Source organism: Onychostoma macrolepis, chromosome 04 (genome assembly GCF_012432095.1).
Source record: "Onychostoma macrolepis isolate SWU-2019 chromosome 04, ASM1243209v1, whole genome shotgun sequence".
Taxonomy (NCBI): domain Eukaryota; kingdom Metazoa; phylum Chordata; class Actinopteri; order Cypriniformes; family Cyprinidae; genus Onychostoma; species Onychostoma macrolepis.
The window spans coordinates 22,019,824-22,036,908 of NC_081158.1; the positions used below are offsets into that span (position 1 = coordinate 22,019,824).

Consider the following 17,085-nt stretch of genomic DNA (forward strand, 5'->3'; position numbering starts at 1 on the left):
TTAAAACAAAAACGTCAGGCTCTTTGAAAACGTTTAACCAACTGATTTATTTATGTTAGATTTAATCATTTAAATATCTAAACAGATCGATATCTTTTCTAAATGAATATACAATTTCATACAACATATAATAAATCCGATAAAAATATCCTAATAATTCCTCTTACAGTAACACTTCATTCTGTAGATCCCAAGAATGTGATTCTGATTGGCTCAGCTGTGTTTTGGATCCGCCTTCGTGCTCATATGGCAGATCTTTTGTAAACACCGCAAGTAATGTCGGGATCGGCAGACTGACGGACTTTCGTTTCACTTCGAGTCGAATGTCATCGATCGAGATGTTGTTTAGGTCACGGGATCAGATCATTCCCGACTCCTGAAGTTCGATGCAGATCGACCGATTCCTTTTAAAGAACCGGTTCAAACGAACGATTCGTTCTAGCAGTACTAGATTTCTAATCATGTTTAGCGTACTGTATATGTTCAGCACGTCGATAAACTGGAGCGACTCGTAATTTAAGACTGAATATGCGATATCTCAAAATCTAGTGTGTTTAGCTAGAAAGTTTATGCCATTAAATGACTCTGCTGAGGCGTGAAATCAGGTCATTTCCTCAATCTCAGGTCTAGTGGACTTGCTTTCTGCTAAATCTGTGCAGAACAAATAACACACATGTTGAGATTAAACCCCTTTTTCGATACTCAAAAAGATGTTGTGTCAAGCATTTTGGCTAAGGAGGAAAGAGCGAATATAGGTAAGCGGACTTAATGCACATGCTATATAATTTTTTTAGTTATATAATAAATGCATTATTATTAGTAATAGTAGTAGTCGTCGTAATAGTAAACGTATTACTACTACTATTATTATTATTGGTGGTGGTGGTGTTAATACGTCGCTCAGGGCTTGTATTGTTTTGCTTTTATTGTTTATATATAAATGTATACACATTCACACAAGTTAATGAACTTGTTTAAAATGTGTGCAGGTGTACTTGAGCCTCGCATTCTGAGTGTGGAGAGAGATGGAGGGGTCGTGTACTCTTGGAGAGTAAGTTTGGCTTTAGTTTCATGTGTCACTTTAATTTGTCGGGTCATGCGCGCGACGTTCCATTCATAGCAGCGCAAATGACTCGCGCAGGAACAATCTGTCGCGAGCAAACGAGCACTACATGCCATACATACAATATAGACACTGTAGTAAATAGCTTACATGCAAACTGAATGGATGTTACTGTGTTCACTTGCTGTTATCCTTTTTGCTCTTTATGTTATTATTATTATTATTTTTTGACTTACTGATTTCCCAATCCTTATGTTTAGGGAGCAACAGGGACTACAAGAATTGGGAAGTACGATCCTCACAGTACAGAGAATAAGGTGGATATGTAATTCCAGTCATATACGCATTATTATAAACTGAATATAAATTTACAGTAAAAAATGACAACTTGGATTGGTGTATTCAAATAAATGGGAATTATGCATCACTTCCAGTCTTAATGGAAGTTAAGTCAGATGCCTCTTGTGTTCACAGCTCCTCTACACTTTTGACAAGCAAGTGTGTGTCAGCAGCTGCTCTTTAAATAAAGAAGAAACACTCCTAGGTGAGACTGCAGGCTGATATAGTTGTATGAAGGCATTATTGTATTGCTAGTGTTTCATTCAGTTCATTATTATCAGGTGATTACTAATGTGAGCTTTTTCTGTGCTAGCGGTCAGTCTATCTCAGTCCACACAGGGAGAAGGCCGCTTTAAACCAGGTACAGGACATGATTCCTAACAATATATTATTTAGTGCTTCAATTGTTATTCACTGCAGAGCTCAACAATGCAAGCGTTTCGCATTGACTAAAAATAGATGTGTGTGAACTAGAATGCATTTAGGAGCATGTGTGCAAATAAGAAAAGGTGATACACACACACACACACACACACACACAAACAGTTTACATAGTATAAAGTAGCCCTATAAATAATTACATTACTATTAACTACAGTACTTTTTGCATTTTAATAAATTCATTTTGCTTGTAAATGCCTCATTGCATCCCTTTATTGAGAAAAACACATTATTTGATGAATTTCCATTGTACCGCTTAAGTTTTTTAATGTGCTCCTAAATTTAAATTCTAACCCTCTTTTGGTTCTTTTATTCATTTGATAATAATTATAATAATAATAATCAGTTTTGTGAGACATTGAGAAATGTTACTGTATTTATTCAAATGGGCAATTGAATAAATTTGACTGAACTCCAATAAATCAATTGTTGTAATTTTCCCGTTTTAAGTTACAGTTTAACATAGTTTTATTTGCATTTATGGCATGATTGTCACAAGTTCCTGTTTCTGAAATATTTTTATGGTTGGACCATTTGAGGAGGAAGAAGGCTCTTTGCAGGTTTATACCAATATGCTTTCACTTCTCTTATAGGGTGCTGTGGTAACATCATAGTAGAGTTGATCAAATAAATAATAAAATAACAATTTTATAAAAAATTCTCATTTGTGTCTTAAAGAAACCCTAATTCTTTCACCATACAAAGGCCTAACGATTGTTTGATTTGTTTCTGTTTTAAATTCAAGAGGCATAAAATGTATACTAGTTTGCTCACATCATAATACAATTGGAAATAAAAGTGCATTCGCAAAACACAGAATCTAAAAGTATATAAATGAGCTTAGCAGAGGTTTGCAGTCACGCTGTCCAGGTTATTCTTTAACTCCTGACATAATTCTGTTTTTTCTGCTTTAGTGTCAAAATGTTTAACTCTTCTCATTGAGATACACCCTATCAACAACACAAAGGTCCTGAAGGCAGTGGACTGTAAAGTCAAAGTTCAGGTAGTAAACAGCTGTTATGTGAAGCTGGTGATGAAAAACACATTGAAATCACATTGAAATTGTCTTTTATTTCCCATGACCTCCCTTTCTAGTTTCTTTATCCTAAGACATGTCGGACCACCGTACTGGAGAGTCATTTGCTGTTGGCGGCAGAGGATGGCTGTATGTTTTGTGGATATGTTTCAGAAACCATCAATATGCTTCTTCTTTTTTTTTGCATTGCACAATACTATATTTTGTTCAAGCTACTACTATTTTGAATATATTTCTTGTAATTTATCATGAATGGTTATTTTGTTTCTACAGATGTTGATCAGTACCACATTACTCTGACGAGGCAGGAGGGCTACAGAGTGGTAAGGGCTGCTCTTGATATTTTTTATGACATAAGGATTTATAAAAATCATATGAATGGTAAAAACACATGTACTTGTTCAAACAGGTGATGCAGAATCCTGAGCGTCTGAGCAGAGAGAGAGTTGCTGAGGACTTCAGTTGGGTCCAATGGGACTCGGATACTCAAAGACTCTTCTACCTCACTGCACGGGTCAGAATCTCTTTCAATTGACTTTCACTGTTGTTTGACCTTATGTTTTTTCTTCTTTTCTGAGTTTTGGTTATTTTTTCCATCCTATAGGAGAAACACACACTGAAGTGTGTACAGTTTTACCCCGATCGCAACTTTGAGACTGTGGTAAACATCTTTGTGTCACATCTAAACTGCCTTATTTTAATAATATTTAAGAGGAACTGATTAATTCAAAACAAATGCTTTTATGTGCAACAGTTTGAGCTTCCACTGGAGATGGCCAGTGTTACTTCTTCTGTGAGGTCAGTGACTTAATTAATTTGACTTTTTGCATAATACATACAAACATAATCATGATAGTAAAAAACCTGTTTAAAAAGATTAAAGCGGTGTCTGTGGTTTTACAGGTTTGTTAATTTTGGATACGATCACTATCAGGACATGAAGGACGAGGGTCTCAGGTTAGAAGTGTTCACCAGCCCAACAGGTAAGTTATTTAGCATGTGCTCTTCAACATGAAATCATACTGTGAAATACTGAAACATTTGCTCATATTTACCTGTGTTTTTTCACTTTTCTAACTTATCATGGGATAGAGAGTAAGTTTGTATTTTCTCTGCATTTTCGCATGTTTTGACTTAATCACAGTCAACATGCTTCACATGTTGATAGTTTGAAAGCTGGCTTATAATCGTGAAAGCAGTTCCTGAAATCATCTATTGCCAAATTGCCAAAAGGCACTGTATGCTGTAAATCGCCTACATGATTTCTGCTGATCTGCATTACAGCTATTTTGCCTTTGATTTTGTGTTTGTGTGTAATTAATTTGATTTGAACTGATGTAAGTTGCTGTTCTGAATCTCTGGATGTCATGAACAGGAACCATGTGTGTGTGCTACAGCCATCCAGTTCACTGGCATAGGGACGCCACCTACACTATTGCATTTGTGCACAGAGGTACAAAACATCATGCAACAGTGATATAAACATTCACACAGATCATTATATAGAGGATTAAATAGACTCTCTCTGATAGGTTGCAGTAAGACGTTCACTGTGTCTCTAGAGAAAGGCTCTGCACCTGCTAATTTGCCAGTCGTCCATCCTATCTTCATTCATCTTGGTTAGTACAGCCAACATCTCTCACTCAGCCTACAGTAATCCATCCAACCCTGTCTTTAATTCTTTCACATACAGTACATGGAAAGTCGTTCATCTGAAATAGTGTCAAGGGTTATCTTCTCAGCTGATGTTTTATTCATTTCAGATTATTATATAGTGGTGTACCTGGCTGATCATTTCCTGCACCTCATCAACTGCAGACAACAAGACCTGCTCTGCTACAGTCTTTTCCTGTCAGGTACAGCCTAATATTTTGTTATTTTGTTTTGTTTTGTTTTGATTTGATTTGTTTTGTGTTGATTTTTTTGTTGTTGTTGTTTTGGCTTGGCTTGTTTTTTGTTTTGTTTTGTTTTGTTTTGTTTTACATTTACATTTATGCATTTAGCAGACGCTTTTATCCAAAGCGACTTACATTGTATTCAAGTTACAGTTTTTACATATTATCAGCTCTTGCTTTCCCTGGGAATCGAACCCATGATCTTGGCGTTGCTAGCGCCATGCTCTACTATTTGAGCTACAGGAAAGTTTTGTTTTGTTTTGTTTTGTTTTGGCTTGGCTTGTCGTTCTCAAAACTTGTCTTTTTTGAGTTTTTCTTATCCTGGGTTTTTTATTTAATTTTGTGTGTTTGTTTTTATTTGAACTACTGCAATATATTTCATATATTTGATATTTATTATTTTCTGATATTTTTATTATTTTGTGTTATGAATGTCAGATTTTGCATATATTTGAACATATATTTAGGATGATTTTAACTGTAATTTGAAATGTTCTTTAAACAATCACTTAAACTAATTCTGCAGTGCTGATCCATTCTGTAGTTATGTGTTTCCTGTGTGTATTACCTTCTCATAGGGGCAGATGGTCACATTGAAGCCCTGGGTTCGGGCAGAGAAGTTGTGAGTGTGTCTGGCAGCAGGCTGCTTGATGTCCGTGCTGGCAGGATGTACACCATGGAGCTCAATCCGGACTTCCTGCTTGAGCTTCTCAGTTCAGACAGGCCAGAGGCCCAGCGGCTTGCTGCTCTGCACTGCATGCTGGTCTACCTTCAGCCAAATCCTGTGATAGAGCTCAAGGTGAGCAAGAAAGAGAGAGATTAGTTTCGTGTGCTGAAAATTCACTCTAATGTGTGATTCTCATTTCTCTCTTGTTCCAGATTATAAACTGGATCAGTGAGAATGTCATGAGCTTTGATGCTTTTGATCAGATTCAGGAATTTATTCTAGGTGTGTGCTTCTATTCATGTGGTCTATGTAAGTTTTGCATGCAAAATGAGTATTAAAAACAAGTGTATAACTCTCATAACTCTCATCAGCGACCCTGTACAGAATAAGCTACCAGCAGTGTGTGAGCCTAGACAAGTTGTTGCCGTACTCCTGTGTGTTCGAGAAAAAGGTGCACTGAGTACTTTTTCCCCTGATAAAAAAAGACTACATCACTTATTTTTCTGCTTTATATGAGCTTTAATGAAGGTCTTATGTTTTCTAGGAGCTTCCTGTGGCTCTGACAGCAATCCCTGGGGTGAAATGCACTCCTGAACTGCTCTGCCAGCCAATAATCAAAGGGAAGGTAAAATTCTATATGCATTAATGTATTACATTAAATAGTCTTTCCGTGATAAACAGCAGGTAGAGGAGAGTATTTCAAACAGATGTGGCTGTTTATGCATTTAATTTAATTAAGCTGTTAAGATTATGGTCACAATAAAGTCAAGTTTGAAATAAAAAATGATCCGATTTACTTTCTTAATACATGTCACTGAGCATATTGTACACAATTCATGTGCTGTACATGTCACATTACAGCATTAAATGGGCTGACAAATAACTTCAAGGGCAAAAAGCAGTTGACTTTCTAAACACTAGGTGGCAGAAGAAACAGTGGCAGATCAGTACGAGTGCATAGATTAAAGCAAATCCATATCTAATTCATTAAATCTGCTTGGGAGAGGTGTTAGCAGGAAACATATCAACAGGAAATGTTTGAGTTGTGAAATAGATTTCAACTGTCAACTAAAACCAAAAAATTGATAGATCAGAATAAAATTGTGAAATGCCCCTGAAACATTTGCCAGGGCTTCAGTCCAGATCCATCACACTTCATTTGTCGAAAGTTTACAGTGACTTATGTGCTTCACGGCTTTATTTATGAAAAGTCTGTTTTGCAAATCTTCTTTTGTACTAATGTTGTAATTGCATTTTATTATTGTGGTAATAATTTGGGTTCTTGTGGGTTAAAGCCTAAAAGCCTGCAGGGTTACTGGGAGGAGCTCCAGCATGTTTTGGACAAGATGAGGTACTTTGAGGCGGTACCAAGCCCACGCTTCAGGTCCAGTCTGATTAAAGAGGACTGGGACAGATTTCAGGTTGCTATGGTGAGCGCCAGGACCACACATTATACATCATGACTGAAGTGATCCAGAATCTAGATTAAAAGTTAATCAAATTTGTTAAAATGCTTATTTAATTTGGTCAAAAAGTTGTGGGATTTGTAGAAACTGATTGGAGCCAAAGCAAAAATGTCCATTTCACACAAACATTCACAAAAGTCCTTAGCGGAGCACACATTTCTCAGTAAATAGACAAAGACGTTCTTTACGGATCATTTATTTCTTAATCAAACCCAGATGAGATGTTTAACAAAAGTAATTTGCATTCTTTTTTATGGCGAAATTAAATCATCAGTGAAGCTCAAAAAATGAAATATTACCCACGGTTGAAAAATGTGAGCACCAGCTGAAGACTGCAAAAAACATCTTTACGGCCATATTGGGAAAAATGTTTTATTACTGAATCACAGCACATTTGTATGTTTTTTGAGAAATATAGAGGTTTGAGAAATATAAAATTCAAACATATTGCAGAACTCAATAATTACAAAATATTTTGACTTTTTTTTTCCCCTAAAAAGGAACTGGATACACATATATACAATATATGTTTATAATAAAAATTTGTATTTTATTTTATTGACAGCCCTAGTTATAAGGGCTATAAATATATATTTATACATTTTATAAATGTATAATACTATATGCAGCATATGTTATATATTTATATTGTTATAAATATAAATTATTGATCATTAAAATATGACAGGCACAATATATTGACTGGTGAGCACCTACAGTAGGACTATGCTACAACTATCTATCTATAAAAATATAAATTTTTGCTGTTATTGCTGCAGAACTCAGAGAAGAAGAAATCTCCCCGTTATTATCGCCAAATTGAGGAGAACACAAAAAAGTGGGTGGAGTTCGGCATGTGCCAAATATTATGTGTGCATGGAGACTGAATGTGCAAGAAGAGTGTGTTACAAAACAAAACAGAGTGCTATTTAACGCAAAAGCAAACTAACTCTTATATGAATAAGTTGAAGCTCTTTAAAACAAGACAATATTTACTTTTGCTGTTTTGGTGTTGGTGAAATGCAGCTTGATATAATTCAAATCTCCCTTTTCCTGTTTGTTTCTTACATGCAGAGTTCTCTCCATGGTGGACACTTGGCGTTTGGGTAAGAGAAACTCAGTTTAAATGGCCAGTCGTGTCAACAAAGGACACTTGTGAGATTATTTATCCCTGATCAAATCCTGGAAATATTTCAAACTTTGATGGAAAGTCCCTGCAACTAGAGTTTCTGTTTCAGGGTCACATTCTCTGGCATGAGTCTGTAGGTTTATGTGAAGTTAATCGAGCACCTCTTTAGATACGAGGGAAATGGGAGGAGGAATTCCATACTGTTATATAAGAGTGATTACAGTAACTCCTTCCCACTCACAAAGCACACACACACAGCACACACTCTTGTGTTAGTCAGAATACCTTTCAGTGCTGGACGATTTTTCGTTCACTTGGAGCTTGTTATTCACCAAAAAGTTTTATTTTTTATTTTTTTTCAGTTCTTACAAAGATAATAGAAATTTGTAGAATTATTAAGGTTGTTAAATTTTGTCAGGACTATCGGTATAGTTCAGCCAAAATGAAAAATCTGCCATCATTTACTCATGTTGCATGGCTTTCTTCTGTGAAACACAAAAGAAGCTATTTTGCAGAATGCTAACGCTGCTCTTTTCCATGCAACAGAATAATATACTGACCCAAAAACATTAATTCAGAATGTGCAGTAGTGAGAATAAAATTCGAGAGCTACGGATGAGGGCAGGGCTTTTGGGTTCCACAGAAAAATGAAAGCCGCATGGGTTTGTAACAACATTGGGTGTGTAAATGATGCCAGGTTTGTGTAAACTAAACCTTAAACACTTACTTTCTTTCTTACGTTCTCTCTGTCCTTCCAGATAAGCGTGTAGTTCCACTGTTTCAAGAGGAAGACCAACAGCAGAGGGTGCTGGTGGGCCTGGTGAGTAGTGGACCGTTTAGTTGTCCATCATCTCTCCACACAAAATAAGCAGACATGCCATCAAAGCAGCTGAAATCAGAGTGGACAAGTGCAGACAATACTAACCTTGACAATGACAGCAAGGATAAAAGCCCTAATAACAAACAGAGGACTTGCCTTAAAATGCTCTTGTGACTGCGGTAGTCCTTAAGATTTATTATTCTTTTACGGACCACCCACTCCAAATCTAACAAGGATCGAATGTGAGACCAAATAAAAAGTTTGAAATCATCCATTTGGATGAATCCATTAAGGATTTACATACATGATTCTGATTGGTCGTTCCACAGTCAAATTTCCATGTATGATGCCTGCTAAACTGCATAATTGAGCATAATCCAAACAACCAATTTCCTTAGTTGTATTATATTCATGGTCTTTTTTTTAATTTCATTTTGAAATAAAAAAGACCACCAAGTGATCCAAAAGACATGAATATAATACAACTATTAAGGAAACTGGTTGCTTGGATTATGCTCAATTATACAGTTTATCAAAATATATTATTATTTACATATATAATTAAAGCAGTGTACAATCAAACATTTATTTTTTATTTTTTTGTTTTGATAATGATCTGCTGACTGTACATTACCTTTTTAAAAGCATCCTTATGTGTGAAGTGCATATATATATATCTGTTTTTTTCAGATGGTGGACAAACTCAGAGAGCACTTAAACAGACATTTATCAAGACTGGGGAAGAAAAAGATCGATTTGCTGGTGGTGAATTATGCTGCAAAGCTGGTATGCGTTTGTGCTTTTGCATCATTATGAAATCTCTTCCAGCGCACGTGTTAGCAATTGGCAGCTGTGGAACAAATCTCCTGTCGACACAAAACAAAGCTGCACCTTAAGCAAAGCACCCTTTTTTGATTATTTTAAGTGTTTTAAGTCTGCCACTAGATCAACTAATAAAACTATTCAGTGATTAGGTTATAAATTGTGGACCAAAATGAGTCTTTAAATATGCACAGGGCCACAGCTTTCTATCTTGTGGTGTGCGCTTGGTCCCAGAGTGATAAACTCTTGTCCTTATGCCAGAACACAGTTATCTCCCTCCTGCTTGGAAGATTGGAAGAAGCCTCATTATGTTCTACTCTCCTATTGCGTAAAGGAAAAAAGATATGCACTAAATATCTGTTTTCACCAAATTGTCATTGGACCGAGCCCGTTCGGGAGACTAAAGGGGAAGCAGACGTTTACTGGTTCTTCCTGTTTTCAGACCAGGGTGAACATGAGGATGTGAGAACCCATGCATGATCTGCCAAGTGCAAGTGTAAGTGTTGGAGTTAATGAGCTTGCTCAAGTGAAACTAAAATGAGCAGGGGTGGTGCTCGTGCATTTGTGCACTCGTTGAAAACAGGAAGGGAGAGTGAGTCAGACTGTCCAGTACACTCTCTGACAGTTGTCACTTGAGGACAGTGAGAGTTTATTTCCACTCAACATCTTGACAGATTCATAGTAGTTTCATTGAGGATGGGTGTTGTCTTGAATCTGCTATATGTATTTTTATAACATATGACTGTGTTCTCTGTTCAGCTGGAACTGGTCTGGCACTTGTTGGAATTGATGTGGCAGAAGCTGAAGTTGGGTCCCTGGGTGCTCTGCATGTATGTGCCACCAGTCCATATTTTGCTTCCTCTTTGTGGGCAACGAGAGTGCTTGATTTCTTGAATCTGAAGCCTTCAATTTTCTGTTTTAGTAAGCAGCAGGGTAGTTCAGAAGAGTGGGCGATGTTTCATGTGATGTTTCGCATTCTGGAAGCAACTAAAGGGCTCTGTCTCCCCCTCCCTCCAGGTAAGAAGACGCCTGACTGAGACAATCTGAGAACACTATTAAGACAGAATCCTAACTGAACCTCATAAGTGACTATTTGGAACGCTCCACATGGGCAGCAACTCACATAAATATCCCTCTTTACATGAAAAGACTCAACTTACAATTGATTCCAATAGAGTTTGACGTTAACGTCTTACTATACTTTAGTAAAACAGTCTAATTATTAGATTATAATTAGATTTAACTATTTCTTTCATGAATATTGCTCAGTATTTAATAAAATAAAAGTATATTGCTACATCCTAAATAACATACTGCCTGAGTAGGTACTATATTTGATTTGAAACTTACTTCACGACTTTCTATGTACATTCTATGTAGTATAAATGTGTAGGACACATTACATTTGCCATGGGACCTACGGTATCAGTTGGGTGACTCCTGGGGCCACATGGGATAGTGAAGTATCCATCAGATGCATACTTCAGAATCTGGGTAGAAGTAGTAGGTCATCCAAGTACTTTGGACGCAGGGAAATTTCTCTCACCTCGTTTGCCATGTTGGATCAGGGCTTGGTGTAGTTCTTTTTCTCCAAAAAACGTGATTTTTTGCATTACAATTTTAGTAATAAATTAAGTGTCTTCAACAGCCTTCTTGTTGGGAGCATGTTCGTGCTATCTATGTAGGCAGTGCACTAGGTAGTTAATGTTTTTGATATACTAAGAAAAAGGGAGTTGCTGTATTTTCTTCCATGTTTATACGTTTTTAGAGTTTGTTTAATGTTGCTGGAAAGGAAAAACTGAATCTTTAGTTCTACCATGGCTGACCAAATACAATTGAACCCTCTAAAGATCAATCAAATGAGCATCTCTCCAAAATCCGAATGAATCCCATGTAGTTTAGCTATTGGGTGCGTCCGATTTTCTATGACCCAGTGAGGGGAAAAAGCTGTTTCTGAAATCTGAAGTATACCAGATCTATCTGGGTGGATCCACTCTTTGACACAAATGCTTTGGCCTGGGCTCAGGCCTGCTTGGAAGACGATTAGTAGTGGAGTTATTGACCCAAGTGCTTCAGTTCTAACCAGTTTTGTGAAGGATAGAACTGGTTAAATCGCTTAAGTGGTTTATTATGTGTGCACTTGTAGGTTATTCTACACTGTTAAGTGTGCTCGGAGTCCGTTGTCTCCCACAGCACACTTTTCTCCAGTATGTGGACCATGGCCTTCTTCAGCTCACAGAACCATTTGTTTCACGCCTTATGACAGGTACAAATTTAAACACACATTTTAATATACCCTGTTCTGACAGCTGTCTATTTACATAAATAAAGTACTTAGACTTTATCGGTCACCTTTGAACTCCTGTGCTTTCCTACAGCATACTCTTGGTCAATGCATTAAGGTCTCCAATAGGCAAAAAACGTATCCCTGACCTGCATAAAATGAATTAGATTTGAATCAAACAGTGACTTTGGATAAATACGAGACCACATTAATTATCCACATTATTAAAGAAACGTGGCCATTTAGGAGTTAGTGTTTTTTTTTAAAGAACAATGTTATGTTCTCTCAATCTTTCTGTCTATCTATCTCATGACAGATTTAGATAACAGTGATGCCAATGAGCAGCTGAAGTTCAGTATTCTGAAAAGACTTCCTGAGGTAAGTTTCCTACTTAACTGTTTTCTTGAAATCTGTCTTATGAAGTCCGACCCCTGCCCCACTTCTTGCTTAGAGCTTGGAGCTGCTTTTGTAGATGACAGAATTAATCCTGTGTAAAAGAAAAGGAATGTGAGCATGTTTGTGGTTGTGTGTTGGGTCACGGGTCACGGCATGTGCTTGGACTTCAGTCTTGGTTTTCTAGTCTCAAGGCAGCCAAGTAAGGAAGTGCGGCAGGTGTAATAGAAAAATGCAGCCCAATTACTCCCTTGCTGATTAGTCCTGCTGTTTTCCATGGTAGTGCACTCATCCATTATTGATTTTCCACCTCTTCCTCTTGTTTTGGAAACATTTTGGTTCCTAGTGTTGTTGTAAATGATTCATTAATCATAATTCAAGTTATTCCAAAAAATCTAAATTTTTCTTCAGTAGATGATACTCTTTCTCTGGAATGGGAAAATATTCACCAATAGCCAAATAGTTGTAGTTGTAGTAATGCAGCTTTCCTAAAATTTTGACAATATTTAACACATTATTTTAATGTTAACATTATGATAACATTAATGTTAATCCAATCGGTGTTAATCCAATCAACTCCCTGTGTCCCACCCAATGTTTTTGCTTAATGAATATTGTATTTGAATCATAAATGTCACATTACGAACCGACAAATGTCACATTACGGGTTGTGAATGCCATTTCATGTTGACATGATGTTTTTGTAATTAGCATATGGAGCAGAAAGTTAGCCAGCAGTTGGATCACCCCATCACTTCTGCATGCATCTCCAGAGATTACGTCAGGACTCTTCTGGAAAAAAACTTAGAAAACACGGTGAGTATGGCAGGGGCAGACCCGGTTCCAGAACCAGAACCAAGGATTATAGCTTATTATAGCCTACAGACTAGAAAGCTGCCAGGAGATGATTCACCAGAATGCAGAACTCGGCACTGAACAAAAACTCTGGCGTTTTCAGCAGAGAGTTTATTCTGACTAACTTAAACACCTCTGATTAGTCAATGGGTTTAAGAAATCAGTTGTCTTTTGATTTGTCTATTGATTTGTCTATGATTGGCTACTATGTTCAACACTACAAAACACGTTGTAAATAGAAACCTTTGATGCTCTTCAGAACGCAAACAAAAACATGGAGCATTTGTCAGTTTCACCAATTCAACTGACCAATTCAACTGCTTTTGCTTTCACTTGAGGATTTTTTTTCTTTCTTTCTTTTTTTTTTTTTTAGAAAAACACTGCGGCATGAAACTGGTTTGAATATCTGCCAAACAACTGCAACTAATACTTGGATGAAACAGCTTATTAGACTAGACGCTAAGTGAAATATTACAACTGCTGTTTAGATGTACAGTTCTAAATCGAACAAAGAATCAAGTGTTTTGATTCTTAGGAAACTAAATCATGGTCTTGGCTCTTAGATCAGAACAAATGCTCCCATGTTTACCAGCTAAACACATGATATTTTTTAGGACTCTGTACTCTTGGACTATGGCAAGTCATGTTTCTATCCTGATTTCCTGCCCTTAACCTACCTCGCCAAGATTCTCTCAAACAGGGAGAAACAAGGTACACGGTTTCAGAGATGAAGTCATTCATAAAATATGTTGTAGGATAGTAAATGTTGTCAATTTACTGTAAGGTAATAATCGAGTGGGTTGTGTATTTCAGCTCAGAACCCTTTTGAAGAGCAGGAGAATGTGGACGTCAGGTTTGTGGAGGAGATGGCCTTGAAGCAGACACAAATCAAGCTGGGCTTTGAAGTCAAGTAAAAAAAGCCTGGTACAAACGGTACAAAAAGTGTTAAAAAGGGAAACATGGAAAACATTCTGAGAAATTAGGGGGAAAAAAGTCCCCCTGGCCAAAGAACAAAGCTTGATTTATTCAGGTGACTGTAGTAATGTACAGAAGTTTCAATGTTAGTGATATCTTACTAAAAACTGAAGCCCAAAATCATACTGTTGACCAAAGATTATTTTCCAACTGTCAGTCTGCTCTTTAAATATCACATTTTAGTACCCAGATGGACACGTACTGACTCTACTGATGCCAATACGTATGGGGAATATTATGCACTTTTCTATACACACAGATGCGATGGAAGAGCACCAACAAAAAAGACACATAAAGGGATTTATTTCCCCAGATGTTATTTGGGGTCAAATGGGTACATTTGTAAATATTTCACAAACAAGAAATAAAAAAAAAATCATCTATTCTTTGTACTCTTCATGCTTAGTTTTTATATTCTACAAAATAAGATACTTCTTGTCGATAGCAATTTCCTGAAAGGTTATTTTATATTGCTGCCTTTGTATGTTTACAATTATACTGTTTAGCCTGCAAGGCATGCTATTCACTTTGCAGCTGTGTTTAGATGGTTATTGCTTACTTTTCTGGAAAGCACTTTAAGCTACTACATGAATGAATACCACACTATTAATGAAGTTGATTATTAAGCTATAGCTGTGCCAAGATCAGGGGTTGGTGATATGCCAAAGTATAAAACCATCCAAATGATTTGGCTAAAGATTAGCCATGCAATTATTAAGCGAATCAATTTACATGCCTCCAAATATTTTTGCAAATGTAAAATGCTGAAAATTGTTTCTATTCAACATTCTGACTATTACACATTTAAAAAAATAGGGCTTAGAAATTAGCGTTTTTAATATTTGATTATTTATATTTTATTTTAAATTTAAATAGTTTCTAGTCCACATTCCCATATATTTTCAAATGGTGAATATGTATATGTATTTATTATGCATATGCTGTAGGATGCACAATAATTATTGTGATTTTTCATATGAATCTTTCATAATCTTTGTGATAACAGAGTAGAAAATAATTCCATAGAATGTCCCATTTGGTTCTGTAATTAATTTCCCTGTAAGATTCAGCTGTGCATGGCTCCAGAGGACATAGCCTCATCTCTAACCCTTCAGCTCTGGCAGATCTCTTAAGAATCTCTCTGAATTCCCAGCATGACACTAGAAGGAACTTCACTGGGCTGCTAAACATTGAAATTAGACCCATATGATAAACGAGTCTTTTGTTAGCATCACTAGTTCTGAGGAAATGGACCAGATTCCTCAGGAATGGGAGCACATCTGGACTTTTATTTTTGTGTCTTGTAAGCATCATGAGTTTGCTGACTCACTCTAGATCTCAATAGGTTTGTATTTTGGTTTGCGGATGTGGCGAATGTTGGCACCAGGTTCGGTGGGTTTAAAGGGGGCCAGGGCTCCATAGTGTTTGGGCACTGGCAAAGGATCGTCAGTGGGGATGTAAGCATTGGGTCGCAGCTCAGCCGTGGTGTAAACACCATTTGGAAGCTGGTTCCACTCGTCTTCCTCAGCCACCTAACAAACATAAACATAGAAATACTTCAGTATCACACAAACATGATGTTAATAGGTGGTTTAAATATTTACCTAAATATTTCAATTAAAGTACGATTCCAAACGGAGCATTAGCACAGAACTGATCCAACATGACAGTCCTTATAATGGTAGAATGAATTTAAATACATCAATCACAACCGAGAAGTCCATAAAATGTCTTATCTCTATAAGGACAAATCTCATGAAAACGTGTCCTTTGTGACCCATAATTTCATTTTTAATGATGCTTACTGTAAGATTTGAGTGCATTTGGAAGTTTACCCTGGCTTTTTTCTCTGCGTCTGCCTGGCGTCTGTGCTGATCTCGAAGGCAGCGCAGCCACTCGTTCTCTATGTTGTCTGAAGGGGGTAGGCCCTGCTCCACACGTCTCTGACACAAGTCCAGCTGTAGTTCCTTGTCTTTCATCTCCTGCTGTAGGGTCATACACTCCGCCTGTCTCATGGACAGCTCTGCTACCACCGCCATCATTTTACGAGTGCGCTCCCTGATCTGAGCCTGCAGCTCGTTCACCTAAAACACATAGACATTCTAAATTAATTTGCTAAAACTCCTGGCTACATGACCTGATGTGTTTACAGAAACAGCACATTAGTTTGAGGTTTAGTTAAGCTGAAGGATTCGTTAAGGGCAGCTTGCTATGGTTCATTAATGTGGGCAGCTGATATTTTTTAGAGGCCATGAGGTCTGCAGGGTGTCATAGCATCAAGTAGGCTATTTTGTATTGTGGTTTACCACTTGAGGTCCAATGTAAATCCTGAGTCCTGAAGCAAAACCAACCATGTTGCTATGCGGTGTTAGAGTAAATCTGTCTGTAAACTTACTTTCTTAGCCAGATGCAGCGTGTCTTCTTTACCATTCTCAGCTTTGATTTGGATGCGCTGGGAAAGGCGTGTAACCTGCTCATACACAAGCTCCATTTCCAAGAGCTGAGCCTCCTTATCTGTCAAATGCACCTCTAACTAAACACACACACACACACACACACACCAGTGAGCGACATTAACTTTTCCTTTTGATTTTTAATCTATATGAGTGCACATTTTTCCAACTATTCTAACAATGAAGTGTGTTAAACAAATATATATGTTGTACAAATATATGTATAACAAACTAGGTCTAGAATATAAATAATAATTATTATATATATATACACAGTGGGGCAAAAAAGTATTTAGTCAGCCACCAATTGTGCAAGTTCTCCCACTTAAAAAGATGAGAGAGGCCTGTAAATTTCATCATAGGTATACCTCAACTATGAGAGACAAAATGAGAAAAAAAAATCCAGAAAAATCACATTGTAGGATTTTTAAAGAATTTATTTGCAAA

At 37.0% G+C, this 17,085-nt stretch overlaps 2 protein-coding genes across 7 annotated transcripts in view; one reads left to right on the top strand and one right to left on the bottom strand.

Moving 5' to 3' along the window:
* The first annotated feature begins 232 nt into the window (after positions 1–232).
* Positions 233–14,570, top strand: gsap (gamma-secretase activating protein). 3 transcript variants are annotated; one of them, XM_058772717.1, is made up of 31 exons: positions 236–755; positions 990–1,051; positions 1,324–1,380; positions 1,538–1,607; positions 1,716–1,763; positions 2,758–2,846; positions 2,939–3,008; positions 3,153–3,202; positions 3,289–3,393; positions 3,484–3,540; positions 3,634–3,677; positions 3,783–3,862; positions 4,255–4,332; positions 4,412–4,498; positions 4,643–4,735; positions 5,353–5,573; positions 5,654–5,723; positions 5,813–5,892; positions 5,986–6,066; positions 6,737–6,871; positions 7,687–7,745; positions 7,982–8,013; positions 8,795–8,856; positions 9,547–9,642; positions 10,438–10,508; positions 10,601–10,695; positions 11,825–11,944; positions 12,279–12,340; positions 13,067–13,171; positions 13,825–13,921; positions 14,024–14,570. In XM_058772717.1, the coding sequence occupies exons 1-31, from the start codon at positions 674–676 to the stop codon at positions 14,122–14,124; spliced, it is 2,559 nt and encodes an 852-aa protein (XP_058628700.1). In that variant the 5' UTR covers positions 236–673; the 3' UTR covers positions 14,125–14,570. The 3 variants fall into 3 exon arrangements, 2 of the variants coding, with proteins under 2 accessions (XP_058628701.1, XP_058628700.1); XR_009270638.1 differs by lacking the exons at positions 11,825–11,944; positions 12,279–12,340; positions 13,067–13,171; positions 13,825–13,921; positions 14,024–14,570 and adding an exon at positions 9,940–10,174 and having other exon boundaries at positions 233–755; positions 10,601–10,669; XM_058772718.1 differs by lacking the exons at positions 10,438–10,508; positions 10,601–10,695; positions 11,825–11,944; ... (2 more) ...; positions 13,825–13,921; positions 14,024–14,570 and adding an exon at positions 9,940–10,410 and having other exon boundaries at positions 233–755.
* Positions 14,571–14,716: 146 nt separating this feature from the next.
* Positions 14,717–17,085, bottom strand: part of ccdc146 (coiled-coil domain containing 146) — a 31,785-nt gene continuing 29,416 nt past the window's right edge. For 2 of the 4 annotated variants that reach the window (XM_058772716.1, XM_058772714.1), the window contains 3 exons: positions 16,581–16,718; positions 16,021–16,269; positions 14,717–15,717 (listed from right to left, as the gene is read on the bottom strand). In XM_058772716.1, coding sequence (XP_058628699.1) covers positions 15,517–15,717; positions 16,021–16,269; positions 16,581–16,718 — 588 coding nt within the window. In that variant the 3' untranslated portion in view covers positions 14,717–15,516. Of the gene's footprint in view, positions 15,718–15,990; positions 16,270–16,580; positions 16,719–17,085 lie in introns of all 4 variants that reach the window. The other 2 variants (XM_058772713.1, XM_058772715.1) reach the window with 1 other exon arrangement.